Raw genomic sequence first — 20,543 nt, 5'->3', positions numbered from 1 at the left:
TTCTAAAACATAACTCTAATTTTTCATGGCCATCCAACCAAAAGAAATCTGAATAAACAGAGGACATTTTACAGAAAACTTCCTCCCTTGTATCTTCGTATAGGACAGTAAAACATAAAATGAACCTTATTCTCAATTTCACCTAAATTACACAGCAAACTAAGTCTGTTCTTGTCTGGAAGCTGATGGTTCCTGAGTGTAACTGTGCTCACAGGGATCTCTGTGTTTTGCTTAAATTATACTTCACATAAGGGTCCACACTGTATCTATCCTTTACAAGACAATAAGTTCTTATAAATGGAACAATGCATGCTCTTAATGTTATTGTTTATTGACACAATGAGTGACTATAATAAAGTACCTTGTAACACGTCTCTGTCTGGAGAGAAACAGCTTCTCTGCTGGACTGGGAGACGTGTCGCCGTCTGGCCATACTGCTCAGCACGTAAACCGCAGACGAGTCCAGAGGAGTGAAGTCATAACTGAGGAGGAGCCACACACACAAACACAGGTCTGCTAGTTTAGGTTGAAAACAGCATTACTGGACACGTTTGGAATTCTTTAAGCCTGAAACCATATTCTGATGTCCATATGAACACTGAATCAGGTCTGACTTGCTGTTATCGCTTCTCTTGCTCACTGAGGCCATTTAAACATATAATCCAATATCAACTGAACTTTTGAAATGTCACAAATAATTTTTAAAAATTGGACTTAAGCTTGTGTATTTTAGTACTTTGTAGCAAGTAGGCTGTTCAGTGCTGTCAGAAGGTGGCGCTACAGGCTGCATTATGCATAGTTGTGATAAATAGAGTAGAAGAAGCTGGGAACAAAACCAGTAACAGAAGAAGAAGCAAACTAAACCTGTCTATCCTTAAGAGAAAAGCATAAAGTCTACCCAAGTTATTTTCAATTTCAGCTGAAAATATTCCTTTAGGCCAGTTGGTAAACAGCTGTTGGATATGGTTGATGCTACATGGAGACGAAGACAACAAAGGAAGATGAAACAACTGATCAGTCATGTAAGTGATGTTCAGAACTTACTCACAAAAGGTCATTCAATCTCTCATAGACCACATTAAGCCTTTTTAAAATAGTCTTTTTATTGTGAAATTGGTGTTTGTTTTTTTAGAATGTTTGTTTCCATTAATTTCTTCTAATGTGATACGTCGAAATGCACATGAAAATACACTACCGTTGAAAAGTTTGGGGTCATCCAGACAATTTCATGTTTTCCATGGAAACTCACACTTTTATTCATGTTCTAACATAACTGCACAAGGGTTTTCTAATCATCAATGAGCCTTTCAACACCATCAGCTAACACAATGTAGCATTAGAACACAGGAGTGATGGTTGCTGGAAATGTTCCTCTGTACCTCTATGGAGATATTCCATTAAAAATCAGCTGTTTCCAGCTAGAATAGTCATTTACCACATTAACAATGTCTACACTGGATTTATCATTCATTTAATGTTCTTTTCATTGCAAAAGAATGCTTTTCTTTCAAAAATAAGGACATTTCTAAGTGACACCAAACTTTTGAACAGTAGTGTACATAATGGACACATGGCTACTTTCTAAGGCACTTACAATGGAAATAATTGGAACAAAAGTCACAGTCTTCATCAAATCTAAAGTGAAGCTAAAATGAGCCTTCAGTGGTCTGAGTTTAAGAAACCAAGCGAAGTTACAGCAATGTTAGCAGAAAATCCCCTCCCCTGGAGCTAATAAAGGAAACATGGTAACAAAAAGACTGTTGCTCTGGAGGTGTCTGTTACATATTCGAATTTTGCACAAAACAAAAACAGCCAAAACACATTACACAAGGGTTTTCTTAATGTTCAGTATGAACAGGATGAATATTTGCAAAAAGCAATTTGATCATTGTTTTAAGACAAACTTGAAGAAGTGCAAACCTGTCCTGTAACACTGACTCATCTAAAGGGAAAACTGCCCATGCATTCATTGTCTGCTGGTAGTGGAACGTTACACTGTGTTCTGCTTTACCTTCTGAATGTGTCAAAGACCAGTGAATCATCCGTGTGCTTTGCATCTCTGTGTCCAGGGGGAAGGCACACATCTCCTACTTCCATTTCATAGCACGGTATCCCATAATGCACCACAGTCAGGCTCGGGTAGAATGACGACCACCCTGGCAGAAAGATGGACAGATTTTATGTGAAACAGTCGTTATAATTAGGGCTGAAACGATTCCTCGAGCTATTCGAGTAATGTGACTATTAAAATTCCTTGAGGCAAAGTTCTCTGAATAGAGGTTTTGTTTAATCCACTACATACTAGACCCTGGGTCACTAACTGGTGGACCACATCCAAGTCCGGGCCCAGACGCTATTTTAAATTTGATGGGACGCTTCTATTTTAACCAGCGCAGTTTTTCTAGTGTTTATGGTGTTTATCAGTTCAGAGGCTGAAAAATGAAGGCAGTTCAACATATCCAGGCTTTCTTTGTGCGAGTCAACAAAAACTAAAACCTCAGTCAGAGTTAACAGGTATGAAGGTGGCTTTCAATTTTCTTTGTGAACTCAGACTTTCTGCTTCAGACTCGTCACAAAAACATGAATGTTTAACCATCATTTGACTCCTTTTCTGGACAAAATGAAACAATTGTCTAATGGAGAACAATGAGGAACATAAAAATTTATGTAAAAAGTTGCAACTGGAAATGATATGAGACAGGAATGCTGGTAGAAAACTGTTAAACGTGTGTTAATGTATTTATTTTACTGATCAATGCAGCTGATTATTGATAACAGACAGCTGCACAATAAAACTATCAGACTTCATAGATTCAAACATATTGTGTTGAAGTGCATGTAGGTCTGACACTGTCTCATAATGAAGGAAATCATTTTAATTTGTGGCCAAATCAAAGTGAAACTAAAGTTACTGATTGAATGTTCTCTGTAATAAATACTAATAAACTGATCAGTTTTCTTATTTGTGTTCTATCAGCTGCAGTAGCAGCAGTTTAAACGGACCAAACATAAAAACATACTTATGTGATTTCTGTATCACCAACTAAATACATGTAGATTCCCATGGCTTTGAGTTTTAGTTGAATACTCCTGTACTATACTATATATGTACAATACCCCTGTACTATACTATATATATGTACAATACCCCTGTACTATACTATATATGTACAATACCCCTGTACTATATATATATATATGTACAATACCCCTGTACTATACTATATATGTACAATACCCCTGTACTATACTATATATATGTACAATACCCCTGTACTATACTATATATGTACAATACCCCTGTACTATATATATATATATGTACAATACCCCTGTACTATTCTATATATGTACAATACCCCTGTACTATATATATATATATGTACAATACCCCTGTACTATACTATATATGTACAATACCCCTGTACTATACTATATATGTACAATACCCCTGTACTATACTATATATGTACAATACCCCTGTACTATACTATATATGCACAATACACCACAGATGTCCACTCATGTTCCACCAGGATGATTATTTCTGTTGCACAGCGCGCTCATTTCCGTTTTTGATGCTGTAACACGCATGCAAACACGGAATCCAGTTACTCGATTAATCGCCAGAATAATCGATAGAATACTCAATACTAAAATAATCAATTGCTGCAGGCCTAATTATAATATTGTAATTTCATCACTTTCAGTGTTGTTTCTTCAACCACACTCTTACCTTTGTTTTTGACATAGAAGGGGTGATCAAGGTGGCAGTGGGCGGTCATGGGGGTACATCCAAATGCCCCGGGGTCAAAAGTCAGCTGTAGGACAGCCTCGCCAGACAAAACGATCTCTGCATGCTCCACCAGCTGGAGACCCTCAGAGCCATAACTCTGCAAAAGAGTGAACAGTGCTTATTTTGGAATACGTAAGTTTTGCCTTCAATTGTCAGTTTACCTGTTTAAGTTTTTCTCCTTGAATTACACAGAGTGCTGCTGTTATTATACAATTTGACTAAAGAGGAACTTTGCTGCTGTCAAGTCGTACCAGAAATGCTGAATTAAAAATGATACATGGATCAAAGGCCTGTCAGTCTGCTGCTTGCTTAATGTACCTTCAGAAATCTGGACTGCTCCTCATCAGCAGCGTCTTCCTCCAAGTCTTCAGCGTCCTGCCACTCACATTAGAGCCACTGTGGAAACGCAGATGAGTTCCTGGTGACAGAGACGAGCAGCTCCTCATCACACACACGTTAAAAGAACCAGATTCTTCACATGCTGACACTTTTTCCAATTTAAATACCTTTACATTTGAGCACAGAAACAAGCCACTTTGATTGACTCTGTTTGTGTGTTTCTACCTTTGAGGAAGCAGTGCCAGGCAGTTGGTGGGCAGGAGAAGCTCCAGCCCATGTCCTCATCATCAGACAGAGAGGATCTGGTTGACACTGCAGAGCCACATTCACTGCTCTTCTGTGGAAACAGCATGAGAAGCACAAACAGCCATGACTGGGACGAATCGGCTGCCTTCATGCAGACTGTAAGCCTCACAGATCTAAACACTGCAGGTTGAGACTGGAACCAAAGAACTTAGTGTTTCTAACCGTAATACAGTCATTTCATTGTGAAAGCAGAGTAAGAGGGCTCAGATGAATGACAGTGACTGTAAAGTAAACATTAGCTCTACCCTGCTGCGCCGACGCTCCCTGAGGTGACCCCTGGGGGACGACAAGGTGCTGCTGGGGAGAGGAGGAGGAGGAGGAGGCCGAGCGTAGGAGTGTAGATCACTGCTGGTGCTGGGGATGCAGACTGAAGACGAGCTGAAAACGACAGAGGCTTTTATACGTGAATGCTGAGAAAATCCCCTGACACCTAACTACGGGGTTTTTCCTGGATCAGAGAGGGCCTTTGGGGGGGTGGGGGGGGGGGGGGGGGTGTGACTACACACAACAGTAAGCATGACTCATCCGGTCTCATTTGACAGACATGTATGCATTTTTCTGTTATTTCGGATCATTTGATGAACGCAAATTTCTAAATTACAGCAGTAAATACAACAACAGCTAACTGGTTAAAAATGTATTATTTTTTGTATTCAGCTCCTACTATTTTGGTCCTAGTGATTTCCTGTTGGTGCTGGATGAAACTTTCTTGGCAGGAAAACCCTGAACTACTATACACAACAATGACACATGGAAATATGGTGAGTTTACACAGATTCATGATATTCCTGTGACACCTATAGATAATGCTTGCTGATGTTTGAACGAATCACTTGGATGCTGCATTGGATGAACATTTTCTCATCAGTCATTGTTTAGACACAGAACCTTTAGACTGCGTTTGATGTGACTGATCAGCTTCATTGAATAGAAATAACAATGGTTAAAGCAGTAAGTTCACTTGCATTCAAACTATTCCATTGTGGTCTCAAATTAAATCCATCAGTACAAATGCAGCAGCGTGGATTGAGCCAGCAGATGTCGCCATTTTTGATCGTATCAAAACACTGAACCACTTTCAACACATTGGCTTCATAGTGATTCAATGCTTCACAGAGCTTTGTTTTCAGCATCACTACCATGAGGATACTTGGGAATTTCCTCTGAGCTGTTTCAGGGACTTGTTACAATCTTTTTACACTGTTAGACTGATTCTGACATCTATTTTTATATGTATACATAGGACATACACTACAGTTCAAAAGTTTGAGGTCATCCAGACAATTTCATGTTTTCCATGAAAACTCACACTTTTATTCATGTGCTAACATAATTGCACAAGAGTTTTCTAATCATCAATCAGCCTTTCAACACCATTAGCTAACACAATGTAGCATTAGAACACAGGAGTGATGGTTGCTGGAAATGTTCCTCTGTACCTCTATGGAGATATTCCATTAAAAATCAGCTGTTTCCAGCTAGAATAGTCATTTAACACATTAACAATGTCTAGACTGGACTTATCATTCATCTAATGTTGAAAAAAATGCTTTTCTTTCAAAAATAAGGACATTTCTAAGTGACCCTAAACTTTTGAAAGGTAGTGTATGTTTAAACTCATAAATGAATTCATGAAAAAGTGGATGAAGGAAATATTCGACTTCTTTGGCAGTTGATCAGAAATTGGTGGGTGGAGTTCTACTGGCTGTTCTTTTAGATTTGTAACATAGTTTGTGAGACACAGAACGATTCAGACTGCCATATGTTGATACCTGTAGAATATAAGACTCAAGTTTAGTCCATGAGAATAGGAATAGGTCTTTTATTGTCGCTGTTCCAAAAAAATATGAAAATGTTTAGCACTCTCCTTACAGCAGCATTAAAAAATAAACTAGATGAGGCAATATTAAACACAGACTAAAAATATATACAGTTGGAATATAAAAGCAAATATACAATGTGGAAACAGTTCGTGCTCTACGCATGATTTTTGCACATAATATGAATTGCACTTAAACATGAATATTGCACTTTGTGTGCACAAAGAGCACCTTACCTGCTGCGAGGAGATTCCTGTAGCAGTGGGCTCTGAGGTCCAGTGGCGATGTGTGCCAGTTGTGTCAGCCAGTGTGTGTCCGGAGGCTGCGAGTTGTGTGCTTGTGTGTGTGCGCGTCGCTCCTGGTGCGACACACCCACCTCCACCTGGTAAACAGGTGCTGCTGTTGCTTCTTCTTGAACCTCCTGTAGATCGGGGAGGTCGTCTGGGAGAAGAAAACAAAACACCGGCTGAAAAGATCAATTCACAGAGAATATGTATCATTTCGGAAATTGGAGCTGCGTTGTTGTTCTGTGTTAAACATGGTGCCCACTCGTGTTTTCTGTACCATATTCCATGTAACTATCGCTGGTGGGGAAGTCGGGCGAGGATGGGAAGTGTTCGTCACAGCGGAGCGGATCATGTGATTGGTCTCCATCTGTATCCATCACCATTCCTGAAGGTGAGCAGATTACACAGTAAGAAGTAGTTAAGAGCTCTACAGGGTCAATTACAAGTAGCCTCAATTCCACAGCAACTTTACATTTGTTCATAGATGCCTGTAGTATCTATAATGATATTTACTGAGCACAATTTGAACAGTATTATCAATCGGTTAGACTTTGTTTGTATAGCAGTTTTCATACAAATGGAATGTAACACAAGTGAAGCTACAAAACAAAAGGGAAAAAAACATAACAATAATACCCTTCCAACCTCATCAGTCCCAGTCCACCCATAAACAATTGTTATAAATGATGACTCAATAAAAACAGGGGCTGAGGAAACGCGGTCAGTAATAAATACAATGAGAGGCACCGTAAGTCAAACCTCAACAGCAAAATAAGACAATAATAGTCAAGTCAATAGTCAAGTGTTGAAGACATCAAATAAAACTAAAAGATAAAATAATGAGAGAAGTAACTGACTAAAATAAATGCCTGACTAAATAAAATCAATGAAACGCTAAACTAAAAGGGTAAGTGTTGAGTTTGCTTATTAGGGAATGAAAAAGACATTTCACTAAGGAATAACAACAAATTAAAACTCAAAAATCTGCTAAATGGAATTTTAATTTATCATTTACTATTAATTATTAAGTAAGTATTAATAATAAAAGGGTTTGCAAACAACAACTTTTGCAGTTTCAAGGAACAATCTGGTAGTTGCAGGCAAACTCCACCCATTTTACACATGAAGATAAGCTTCCTCTGCTGTATTTTGTTGCTTTCTCAAAAACCTAAAGAAACAACCTCTAATGATGTTGTTAGGGTTTTTTTTTTTTCATGGGCTTGGAAACTACACGTTTTTGATGGAAAGCCAGTGTTAGAGACATGAGGTGTAGCATTTGAAGAACACAGCTGTTAGCCAGACAGGGAGGGTCTGACAAAAGACTACAAAGAAGTTCAGGAGTTTTTCAAAATCTTGCATAATCCTAGAGATTTAAAGTCTGGATAATGTGATTTTGACCTTTTTTATCCATCCTTTACCATTTCATCCCTTAACTTTACCATAGTGCATTGCTAAACCCCTGTAGTGCCCCTTTAACCCTTAGACGCACAAGTGGGTTAAAAATGACTCTGTAAGGTTGTTTTCTTGCAATATCTTTGTAATGAAAAGTTTGTATTGTTTCATATTCCAGCTATTCTTCAAAAAACAAGCTTTTGATATCATTCCATTACAATTTTTTAAGTTACCTTTTATATTGTTAAAGAAATTGTAATATTTGTATTACTACCCCAAGCTCTTTATCACTGATAACATGATACAAGAGGTGATGAAGTGCACAAACTTGGAGGAAAAGAGTGGAAAAATGTAAACAAAATGGATGCTGATATTCTTCTATTGCTGTTCTGTGTAATATTCTTCCTTGTCAATTATCAAAATGTGTTAAAATGTGAAAAATTAACAGATTTCAAACATGAAATCATTGTTGTGTGGACAAAAACAGAATACAAACAATAATACAAATGATTATTCTTAACCAAAATGACAAAAATGGCATAAGAACACACTGATTCTTAAATGGTCATTTTTGACGCACTTATGGAAGAGTGTAGGGTCCAATCACTGGAGCATCTAAGGGTTAAGAGCTGTGTGTTAGTAATGAAAGTGTGGGAGCTGCAGTCCTCTGCTCTGTAGTTACCTGTGTGTTCAGCCTGAGGCTCGGCCTCCTGCAGGTTGTGATATTTGGGATCACTTGGCAGCACAGCTGGAGTCACCACCTCCCACACCATCATGTCCACTCACTGAAACATGTAGAGAGCTGGTTGATAAAATGACATATTTTACCTTTTTTTTTTTTTGCTTGATAATTATTAAGATTTTAAATATATGACCAACAGATACGACTAATCAACACATATGCATCTGAACTGGCCATGTTCCTAAATCCCAATGTGACACCCACCTACAGTCACATAATCCTCCTGAGCTGTAATGTATGGGCTATAAACGGTTGGGGTGATATAGGGTGACACTGGTTACCTCATAGCACTCCTAAGTTTAGACACAATTTCCCCGCTCAAGTTCACCAGTGAGAAAAAATGTAAGAAGAATATAAGATAATATAACACTATAATAATGTACAATGTTTTACAGTGTTCCATTTCAAACATGTACATACTTCTCGGGTATATTTATATATTTCATAATTTTCTCGTCATGTGACTACGTCTTGTTTATAAACTTTTGAGCTCCTGCACGCATGCGCACACAAAGCCCATTCATTCAATGCTGAGCAGAGCAGCGATATTATAGCTGAACTAAACGGTCAAAACGAGTGAAAAAGCACCAAATTAATCTCCCAAATCCACCTGAATGTTGTAACACTGTCGAGTGACATTAAAAGTTACAACTGTCAACGTTTTTACGTTTTGTACAACTTCAGACGAAGCTGTGTTATTTGTCGCGAAACAAAGTGTCGTTGAAACCCTGTTGTTACGTCGATCAAAAGAAGAAAAGACGACCGAAAGCTGCGTCAGCGGCATTTTAACTAACAAAATAATGCCCTGAAAGAGACTCGGGGTGTAAAAATATGATAAAACAGAGTAAAATGGACGCTCCATCCTATTGCGCAAAAGGTATTACAACAAAACAACTAACGTCAACAATGAAGCTTTACGGAGCGAGCAGCGAAACTGTATTTACGACTAAAAACAAACGTTGTCAGCTTCACGTTGTTACTCCAGTACCAAGTTTAAGGTAAAATCATTCAAATTGTGAAGTCACTTCTTAAATTCGACGTTTTAAAACCCATAAACGATTTCAATGAACTTTCCTTAACTCACCAAAACAGTCGCCTTGTACGGAAAAGGGGGCTGGTATAAACACAGTTTCCCAAACCCTCCTATTGGCTGGACGTAATGTCAATCGGTAGATTCTCTCACTCTCATTGGTCAGTTCACTGCGAACTCGCTCTCTTTATTATCATCGCCACAACAATAAAAGACTGGGTGGGATCATTTGGTGAAACATGGCAAAGTGCCACAAGTGACAGTAAAAACCGTCCTGTGTAATGAACATACTACATAGAAACTGTTCATCTGCTTATCAGCGGTTAAAATGAGTATGTTTGATTCCAAAATATATATGACCAGCAGACAGCCATCACATCAGTTGTAATAGATCAAACAGCTATAAGGGTTCCTGCAAAAATAACCTGCTCCATTTTTCTGGCCTACTCTTGTGTTTCAGACCCTTGTTTCTAACTGCTATATAAAGCCCTTAAGTACATTATTTAGTGTAATTATAGATGTGTCACTACTGCAAGCAGGACAAAGTGAAGCCATAATCAGTAAAAACACACAGCAGAAATTGCTGTGTGATGTTCTAAGCTTTGGGGTTTTTCATGCAAATAAATCTGCAAATTAAATGCACATAGACAACAGTCACGGTGTAAAATGAGTCAATAATGATAAATTTGTTGCAGTTCCTTCATACTTACACACGCCAATCCCATAGGTTGGAGCAGTCAAGCCTAAATTAAAAGGGCTTACATAAGCAGAGTTCCTGAGTGAAATAGAGATGATTCAAAGTCTGTCACCATCATATGCACCTTTGTTTCAGGTGTGAGAACATCCCGTCCAGGTATCTGCAGTCAGACGGTCTTTAAAATGAAACAGAAGCCGCCTGATCACAGTCTAATTAATACCTATAAGTAACAGTAAAACATATAACTAGTTATTCTATTCTACATTAAACAATTGTAGAATATGCAGTTGAGAACTGACATGTATGTAGAATCTTTTGTGTCACTGCCCTCCAGTGGTAACAGAGTGGAACTACATGAAGGCAGGAAGACTCAAGTTAGACATGATCATATATGAGGATTTCCTGTTAATCCTTTCATATCATTATAATAACGCGTCACAATGGAATTTTATAAAATAAATGACTTGTAGAAATAACCTTTAGGAAAGCTGAAAGATAAATTACATATTGATTACTATCCCATGTTAACTTTAAATTACTCATTTTTCAAATTTGTTTTCTTCATTTCATCCTCTTTTTTTTCTTAATCATCAAAGGGTTTGAGTTAAAATTAGTCTTGGGAGAAGCTAAACATTATCTGCTGTAATTTTTTTTGTCATTTTTAACCAATTTTGACTCAGTTTTGGCATTTTTTGTTACATTTCCAAAAGTTTTTAAGTATTTTGGACAATTTTATAGTTATTTTTGGATGTTGAACAGAATGCATTTACTTAAATAACATTTATTATCTTGTCTAATGTGTATCACCGGCCCACCAGTGTATCATAATCACCTGATTCTCCCCTCATGTTCACTAGCTGTATGTCATGTTTACACCAAAACAGCTCTTGGGTCCTAAATATTGTACCTTTCACAGACTATTCTGAGCAGTGAGGTTTATTAAAACCATTTAATCAAAGCTGTCTTAAACACATGGACATTTCTCACGTATCCTGATTTTCAATCTTCTGATTATTTATCGTTTGCGTTTAAAGCTCCTTGTCATGATATGTGCACCTGCTCGGCCTTTTTACACTTCCAGCACTGCTTTAGTATCCGCTTTCTTTGTTCTTGATTTAATTTGTTTGCCATTGTTCACAACCCCTGTAAAAAAATAAACAAATTAAAAAAAAAAAAAAAAAGAAGCATAAAAATCAAAACCAAAATTGGAAGAAATAGCTTATTAACATTTCCAAAACATTAATAAGGGATGTGGAATGCTGGTTTGGAATTATAGTTTGGATAAATTAGATCTAAAACGTGAAACGAATAGTGAAACAACAGTGAGCCTACTTTTGGCCCACCCTGTATAAATGCAGAGTGGGTTCCGGTTTGTAGGTCTACTTTGTGTTTTATTTTGAAGAGCAGCCGGATGTGTTGTTCTTGTTGTAACTGGAGAAAGTTAACTGGTGAGTTTGACCAACTCTGACTAGAAACGCAGCGTTTCCTTCATCCAGGCTTTGGACACAAAACTTAGAAGCAGTTTTACTCCGTCTGTTCTGTCTTCATTTCGCATAAATGCCGAAGTCTTCCTCCACGGTTGGGCCTTTGTTTGCCGCCTGCGTCCATTGGTGAGTCAGTTTGGGGACTTATTCCTCTGAATGTGATTATTATGGCAGCTGTACCGTTAGACCGCAGGCTAACCAGCCGCTACTCTTACTGCTCATATACACTTTAACTTGGTGCTTGTTGAGCCGTTTAAAGCGACTTTTAGCAGCGGACTTGACCGTGTTTGTGAGACGGTCGTCAAAACAGCAGCAGTGTTCGGTTGTAGTTCATCCATGATGCGGCTGGTTTTGCTTCCTGCTTTTCAAAGCTTCCTCTGCTGATGTGAAAGAAGCAGAAGGGAAACTCCAGCACTAATCCTGTGACTTCTGAGGCTGTGGAGATGGTTTCAAACATCACAGTAACGAGCCAGTGGTGTATATAGTAGTACACTGTTAAAACTACTAGTCCTTCAGTAATACTGTCAGCATGTAATTCAACAGTTGTATTTCTGGTTCTGTTTTCGCCTCATCTGACCTTTACTTCAAACATCACATTCACTGCTAAACAAGCTGTTGTCATCTATATTCATCACTTTAATTGTTCTTCACTTCTGTCCTGTGTGAATATTTGTTGTGTTTTCTTATTTTCTATCATTATAAGCTGAATTTCTTTAGGTTTTAAAGGAGAGAGATGTATTTTTTGATCGTATACAGATGTTTTTAATATGCACTACCAGTCAAACGTTTTAGAATACCCCAATTTTTCCAGTTTTTTATTGTAAATTCTGCATGTCAATGTCTCATTGTACTCTGAAATGAAAGCATAGAACAAATAAACAAAGGAAGTTAAACAAAATCTATGCAGAAACCAAAATGTATTCTAAACTTTTGTTTCATCAAACGGACTTTATTTGCAGTTTCTCTGTAGGAAAGACCTCCATTTTTAAGTGTTATGATGGTCTGTCTCTCTTCTATTGTTAATTGCCTTTTCCTCACCATTTTTACAGCAACACACTGCTTTCTTCAGTATAATACTGTTCAAATAATGCTCTGGAGGGTATGGTGCCATGGTGTGTTCCAACACTACTATTATGCAGACAGAGGGGGTTGGAAGTAATTAAGAAAAGTTAGGACACCTGTAGGATTTGGTAGCTCCAACTTTCAAGGCTTGACCAACCTCCATTGCTGCAGAACGGCTTTAAGTTGTTAACACATTTGTTGTTCCTTGGCCTTTTTGTATAATTCTGAAATGTACATTATTTTTCAGTTTTGGGTAAACTTACCTTTTTTTAACATCTGGCAGTTCACCACTTCCCTTTGTACCATTTCAAGCTATTCAATGGACTTAGACTACTTGAATTTCAATAAAAAAAACTGGAAAAATTGGGGCGTTCTAAAACTTTTGACCTTTTGTAGATCCAATGTTAGAAAACCTTCACCATTTGTCGAATAATAATAAAATATTGATTAAGAACTTTTTATATTATTTCCTCTCAAATGATCGGGGGCAACCTGCTTGACCATCTCTTCTTTTTTAAAAAAATAACAAACAGTGAATATTTAAAATAGTATCTGTTTTTATTATGTGATTATGTCAAAAATATGCCAAGCTCTGTACTAATCAGATCAGGCTATCTACCATTACTTTAGTTTTCTGTTTTTTGTTTTTTTTTTGACACGGCATATCATACATGTCAATCAGTTATGAAAGTTCAACAAAAATAACTTTTTAAAAATCTTTTCAAACAAGTATTTCATGCTTAAAAGTATCCTGTGTGTTTAGTTTTGTATTATTGTGACATGCAGCTACATATGGTTCAGAAAACATCACTAGTTGAATTCTGCATTACTTCTTTTAGGTTAACGTGCTAAAAAAAATAGGACCTTTATATACACTACCAGTCAAAAGTTTGGACACACTTTTTCATTCAGATGAATTGATTCTCAATCACTGGCATGATGAAGAAAAATTCAGGCCTTTATATTTATCTTTTATCTTTAACTTCCTGAGATATTGTTGTTCAGACATGGCCTACAATTTCAATGCACAAAAAAAAAATATTTAGCTAAGTATTTGTTACTCGAAGCAAAAATGTCACAAATATCTTCTCGAAAAAAAAACTGGACAAATCAATGATGGTGTAGCAGAAATTGTTAAAAAAAAATTACCAATCTAAGATGGAAAGTAACCTTCGTTTATAATGTTTTCATGTGCTACTTTACAGCTTTATTGGCCTGCTTTTTTCTTCCTAAAGTCTGCTCACCAGGCCTTTAACATTGATCATCTTGTTAGAACTTTGTCAGCTTGGTTAAATAATTATAGCTTCTTTTAAAATACATGAAAAAGTCTTCCAATACTGCAACAGATGCAACACAGTGTGTTTAAAATGATGATATGAAACTGCAAAAATGTCACAGTTCACACTAGTTGACTGAAAACATTATTTGAGTCATTGTTTATCACTTAAACTGTAAAGTGAACACTTAACCCAACCTAAATGATCACTTAATGATGCCTAAAAGAAGAGAACTGCAAGATGATGAGAAGACGCTGATGCTTAACAAAGAAATACAGATATAGAGAAATGACTTAGAATCAGTAAAACAACGCTCATTTCATCCTTGTAAAGAAAAAGTCTCCAAGAAATACAAAAAAGTGCAGAAAAAAGTCATTACAGTTGTGTTCAAATTGTTTCCAAAGCTGTGTTTTTTTTTATTGACATAAAGAGCATTGGATTGTGAGAGAAACTGATAAATAATGCTGCAGTTCCTTCATTCAGACAGAGCAGGAGTTAATGACCTCACTGTTACAATTTTGTCAGTCATCACGCCTCATCTCAGCTTCCTGTTTCACCAAAAAATAGATCCAGTTACAGAAACGAGACTTTCTAAATAGAGTTTCCTTGTAACTGGACAAACTCACTGAATAGAGTTTATTGATGAGAGACGATAGCTCTGAAAGCCTGAGGTCACAGATCAGAGTTTCCTGATAGATGTCTAACAGCAGCTACAAATGTCTGTCTCAGTTTGTTGTAACGTATACTAACGTTCAAAAGTTTGGGGTCACCCAGACAATTTCATGTTTTCCATGAAAAGTCGCACTTTTGTTCATGTGCTAAAAATCAGCCGTTTCCAGCTAGAATAGTCATTTACCACATTAACAATGTCTAGACTGGATTTGTCATTCATTTAATGTGATCTTCATTGGAAAAAAATGCTTTTCTTTTAAAAATTACGACAATTCTAAGTGACCCCAAACTTCTGAACAGTAGTGTATTTGTATTTCTGGTTCTTCTTCTCACCAAGAATCTGCCATCAAAAGCCTTACCGGTCAACCCCTAGACATGATAACAGAATAATGATGGACAGCACTTTGTGTTTTTCTGTTTCCACCCCTCATCGTCCTCCAGCTAGGCGATGGACGGGCAGCAGATCCAGGTGAGCGACGAAGAGCCCGAAGTCCTGCGAGAAGAGAGCCGAAGGAGGAGGAGGAGAAAGAAAGCCATTACGTCGTCGCCCTGCACCTCCATGGATCAGATCTCTGTAGAGTTTGTGCTGCCCACGGTGGCGAGGGGAGGAAACGGCCCCGACTCCCTGCTGCTGGAGGTGGCTGGAAACTGGACCGTAGAACAGGTCGGCTTCTTTACTTTACTGTTGTCACCAATAAAGATTGTAGCGACCAATAACGTAATAACGGCCAATAATGTAATTATTTTGGCCATTTTAAATGTATTAAAAGCAGAACTGTAATAATTTGCCAATAATGTAATACAGTTTTTGAGCCAATAAAGTGATAACATTTTGCCAATAATGTAATGAGTTATTATGGTATTGGTTGGTTTTTACGTTAATGGTCTCGCATTAAAAAAATCTTTTGAAAATATAACTGCAGTTGATAATGTAATAATAATACATAAATAACATCTTCTGTTCTATATAAGAGAGCCGAGAACAAGACAGAGGATGACTGTTCCATTAGTATTATGAAGTTCTGTCAGAAATGCAGCATTTGTTTATTAGTTATTGATGATCAGAAATCACAGCAACGTAGAATGTGGCCATTTAATATAGATGTACCTACAAACAAAATGACCTTGTGCTAAGCACAGGCGTGTGTTATGCATGTGTACGTGATGTACGGATACCAAATTGCGTGACCTAAATATGTAGCGGGCGGAAGGAATTGATGTTGTCATAGGTACAGGGATGCCGTGCCACTATCTTGCAATGATCTGTAATCCACATCACTGCCAAAATCTAATCACTTGGTCCTTGTGTCATTTCTGACCTTCCCTGAAAATTTCATCCAAATCTGTTTGTCCAGTTTTGAGTAATGTTGCACACAGACAGATGGACAGACAGACCAAACCAACGCCAATCGTCACATAACTCCGCCGCATTCCTTGGTGGAGTAATAAATTATTACATTATGTGCTGTTTTTGTGTTTCTGATTGCTAAAAGGACTAAACATGAGTTTCAGTGACTGAATGATATAAATTGTCATCCCTATTTCTTGTTTTCCAGGTGAAAGCTCAGGTGTGGCTGAAGGCGGTGACTTTGAACCTCTGTCCTGACTTCTACCAGCAGTTTTCTCCCGACCACTGCATCCTGCTGTACCAGAAGAAAGGCAACGTTTGTGAGATCTATGACAAGCACCAGGTCTTCCAGACTCTGGACTGCATTCGCTACTGGAGAGGTACTGCTTCTGCTGCACTCACATCAACCTGGAGTGCTTTTGCTTTTCTGGTGATGTAAAACACACGTTATGTATTTCCAAAGCTCTGAAGAAGGACGTGGGTCGGATCCAGCTGGTTCCCCGTCCCCAGCCCTCGGAGGAGTCCCAGCAGTACCAGAGCTACCTGAACTGCCTGATCGGCTACGACGTCACTGACGTCAGTAACGTCCACGATGATGAGCTGGAGTTCACACGCAGGAAGCTGCTGACGCCGCGACGCATCGAGCTGTCAGACCGCGACCCAAAGCTTTACTCCATGGACCCCTGGGTGACACGCAAACCACTGCATGAGCACCTGCGCACCAAGGTGTGTGCTTTTATTATTAGAATGACCAACTCATGAACTGCCTCTTCTGTGTAGTTCATGTGTTTCAGAACATATTCTCTATTGCAGTTGGCTCCTACTGTACACAGAATGAATTTGTGTTATTGTGTGAAATAATTACAAAGCTATAATTTGTATCCATATGAAACAGATTTACGAACTCACTGCAAATAAGCTGCTTTTGTCTGAAGTATGTGTTTCTTCCTGTCTTTATCTGATGGCTGTGAGTGGTGTGTTTAGCTCACTGAGTTCCTAACACTGAGACGTTCACGTTTGACGTTTGAAATTCAAGAGATTTTACTTTTTACAACTGGCAGTAATGTAGCACAACAGCCTGTTTGAGTTCCTTTGTCTTGTGTATGGACAGTTAGGGGGTTTATAATACGACACGGTACAGGAATATACAGTACGACATACAGTACAAATAGAGTACTATTGTTCCTTTAGGGAAATTTTTCTGGGCCTGGAGTTGCTGCATCTACCCTGTTTGTACCCTGTTAATACATAGACATGTGACAATCAACAAATACATATTTACACACATTCAAGTGTCATTACTGACAACTTTAACACAACATATTGTACAGGAAGTCTGCACACATTGGAAATCTCATCAACTATAATTGGATGGACATATCGAAAGATAGGGTTAGGGTTAGGCAATACTTTTGAGTTCTTTTTTTGTCTGAAAAAAGAACTCAAAATTATTGCGTTAATGAGAAGACATGATGAATGTTTTTGAGCTATTATGAGGTTAGGGTTAGGGAAACAATTTTTTTCAGATAGCGTGATTTTAGTCATGACCAATTCTTTAGTTTGGGCTGATACATTTGGTCGTCCAGAACGGGGTTTGTCTGTGGCACGCCCTGTTACTTTAAACTTTTTAACCGCCTTCGCCACCGTAGAAAAGCCAAGTGGAATCCTCCTTCGATGACGTGCATTGAATTCATCTGCTATCTTTGGATATGTCCATCCTTCACATCCACTGAGACGTACCAGTTCAACTATTTCTTCTTTCAATAAAGCCATATTTAATCTGTGGAGGCAAAAAAATATAGTTAATGAGATTTCCTGTGTGTACAGACTATATTGATACCCTGTAGTCTACAACCGTATAGCACTGCATGATTTAGAGAACATACAGCACAGTCAGTCATCCTAACGAGTATTCTCTTTGAGAGCAAATAGTTGAAAGTAGAAACTTTCTATTTACCATGTTGGTTAAAGCTACAGTGAATTGAATTAATAGCCAACCATTTTGGTAATCGATTAATCAGTTTGAGTATTTTTTTAAAGAATAGAATTCCCTGATTCCAGCTTTATTTATGATAAATGTACTTATAATATTTCCTGGTTTCTTTCCTCCTCTATGACGGTAAACTGAATATCTTTGGGTTGTGGACAAAACAAGACATTTGAGAGCATCCTGTTGGGAAACACTGATTAATTTTTTTTGAATCATTTTCTGTCATTTTATAGATGAAACAACTAATGGGTTATTCAATAGCATGATGGAAAGTTTAATTGACAATAAAAATAACTGTTAGCTGGAGCCCGAGCGTAAACAGACAACAGCACAGTTGAGTTGTTACAGTCCATGCGTCATAGGTGCCTCTGTGTCGACTGATTGATTGCTCTGTTGGGTTGAGGCAAGTTGAAACTTTAGAAGTGTAATTGACTGATTCTTAGTTGAGAGTTGGGTTTGATGGTTGAATTTACTAGACATCTACCTCTCATTTGCTAAATTATGGCTTAGTGTTCTTAATTTATTCCACAAATTCAGCAGTTTACTGACTTGATGTTTCATTTTGTGGTCTTGTCATTCACTCTTTTCCCTTTTTTCCTCCTCTTAGATCAACAACAGTCATATCTTGGTAGTGATCCACATCAGCACAGCCAGCCAGACCATCAAAGTGTCCATCGATGACACACCAACACAGGTAGATATATATGTTTGCTGCCTCCCGTTCCAGTACTGTACCATTCCCTGTACTGTTTTCTGATTATTTTCTTTCTTGTTTAGGTGTTGGCGAGCTTTTTTGCTAAGACAGCGAATAAACGAGTTTTGCTGGGCATCCCTGAAAACAAATGTGAGACAGACTTTGTGCTACGTGTGTGTGGCAGGTATGAACCACACTACAGCTCACCTGCAGCGTCACAGAGTAATTGATTGGATCAGTTAGAGAGGGCAGTTTTAATCAGAAATGTGTCCATATTTCATATTTTACATTTAAAAGTGACCATTTCGGTGTCGTGTCACGCAGGGAGGAGTACCTGTATGGAGAAAAGCCTCTGCAGAACTTTAACTGGGTCCGTCAGTGCCTGAAGAACGGGGAGGAGATCCACCTGGTTCTGGAGACTCCACCTGATCCTGAGCTGGATCTGGTGCAGAAGGAGGACTGGGCTCAAGTGGATGACTGCACCGGAGTCGCAGGTAACCAGTTAAACTGAGTGGTGTTCATTTTATTGATCCTATTGATTTTATTGACCATGATCTATGGCCAGCCTCTTAACTTGATCTCCATCATTTCTTCACAGGGACCCATGAGCAGCTGACCATTGATGAGAAAGACCATGAGCGAGTGTTCACCATCTCCATGTGGGACTGTAACAGGAAGTTCAGGGTGAAGGTGCTGGGTATCGACATCCCATCCCTCCCCAAAGTCCCAGAGTTTGTTGTCTTCATAGAGGCCAGCATCTTCCACGGCCAGCAGCTTTTAGCCCAGGTAATCCCAACACACGGTAATAACACTTTCATGTACACAAAATGAGAAAATTCTACAGTTGCTGTGATTTACATTGATCAGGTAGAATCACAAGGCTTGATGTGTTATATATAAACCAAAAAATATACACTACTGTTCAAAAGTTTAGGGTCACCCAGATAATTTCATGTTTTCCATGAAAACTCACACTTTTATTCATGTGCTAACATAACTGCACAAGGGTTTTCTAATCATCAATTAGCCTTTCAACACCATTAGCTAACACAATGTAGCATTAGAACACAGGAGTGATGGTTGCTGGAAATGTTCCTCTGTACCTCTATGGAGATATTCCATTAAAAATCAGCTGTTTCCAGCTAGAATAGTCATTTACCACATTAACTATGTCTAGACTGGATTTACCATTCACCTAATGTTATTTTCATTGGAAAAAAGCTTTTCTTTCAAAAATCAGAACATTTCTAAAACTTTTGAACAGTAATGTAATACATTTTGATAAATCTTTGAATGTAGAAATAATGATAGAAAATGATCAAAATTAAAGATCTATGTTCACTTTAGAGCTGACCCCAAAAACAAACTTGCCAAAAATGACTGTAGTTTTGTGTGATAGCCACATGGACAGTTGCTATAATGGCAATCCTCTGTGCCAAATAAAATGTGTTTTTTGTGATTACTTTACAATAAAAGGCCCCTTGTATTTGCTTTTAATGGAAAGTAGCAGCTGTTGGAATTGTTCAGTTTGCATGAGCAGTAACTTACTGCACTCACGTAGTATTAGGAGCATCGACTGTTTGTTTAAAAGTCTAAGGGAAAGGAAC

The 20,543-nt window shown here is 38.0% G+C and overlaps 2 protein-coding genes across 3 annotated transcripts in view; one reads left to right on the top strand and one right to left on the bottom strand.

Moving 5' to 3' along the window:
• Positions 1 to 8,879, bottom strand: part of LOC111578551 (HMG box-containing protein 1-like) — a 17,089-nt gene extending 8,210 nt beyond the window's left edge. Inside the window, exons 1-5 of the mRNA XM_023285404.3 lie at positions 8,623 to 8,879; positions 6,826 to 6,933; positions 6,498 to 6,702; positions 4,687 to 4,819; positions 4,361 to 4,472 (exon numbers count right to left, since the gene is read on the bottom strand). Of these exons, the coding sequence (XP_023141172.2) occupies positions 4,361 to 4,472; positions 4,687 to 4,819; positions 6,498 to 6,702; positions 6,826 to 6,933; positions 8,623 to 8,716 (652 nt within the window). The 5' untranslated portion in view covers positions 8,717 to 8,879. The remainder of the gene's footprint in view (positions 1 to 4,360; positions 4,473 to 4,686; positions 4,820 to 6,497; positions 6,703 to 6,825; positions 6,934 to 8,622) is intronic.
• Positions 8,880 to 11,842: 2,963 nt separating this feature from the next.
• Positions 11,843 to 20,543, top strand: part of pik3cg (phosphatidylinositol-4,5-bisphosphate 3-kinase, catalytic subunit gamma) — a 28,689-nt gene continuing 19,988 nt past the window's right edge. For both annotated transcript variants that reach the window (XM_023285400.3, XM_055006748.1), the window contains exons 1-8: positions 11,843 to 12,019; positions 15,346 to 15,568; positions 16,461 to 16,632; positions 16,716 to 16,978; positions 18,850 to 18,936; positions 19,020 to 19,120; positions 19,261 to 19,430; positions 19,535 to 19,722. In XM_023285400.3, coding sequence (XP_023141168.2) covers positions 15,353 to 15,568; positions 16,461 to 16,632; positions 16,716 to 16,978; positions 18,850 to 18,936; positions 19,020 to 19,120; positions 19,261 to 19,430; positions 19,535 to 19,722 — 1,197 coding nt within the window. In that variant the 5' untranslated portion in view covers positions 11,843 to 12,019; positions 15,346 to 15,352. The remainder of the gene's footprint in view (positions 12,020 to 15,345; positions 15,569 to 16,460; positions 16,633 to 16,715; positions 16,979 to 18,849; positions 18,937 to 19,019; positions 19,121 to 19,260; positions 19,431 to 19,534; positions 19,723 to 20,543) is intronic.

Source organism: Amphiprion ocellaris, chromosome 21, assembly GCF_022539595.1.
Source record: "Amphiprion ocellaris isolate individual 3 ecotype Okinawa chromosome 21, ASM2253959v1, whole genome shotgun sequence".
NCBI lineage: Eukaryota > Metazoa > Chordata > Actinopteri > Pomacentridae > Amphiprion > Amphiprion ocellaris.
This window is presented reverse-complemented; position numbering and strand designations above follow the sequence as displayed.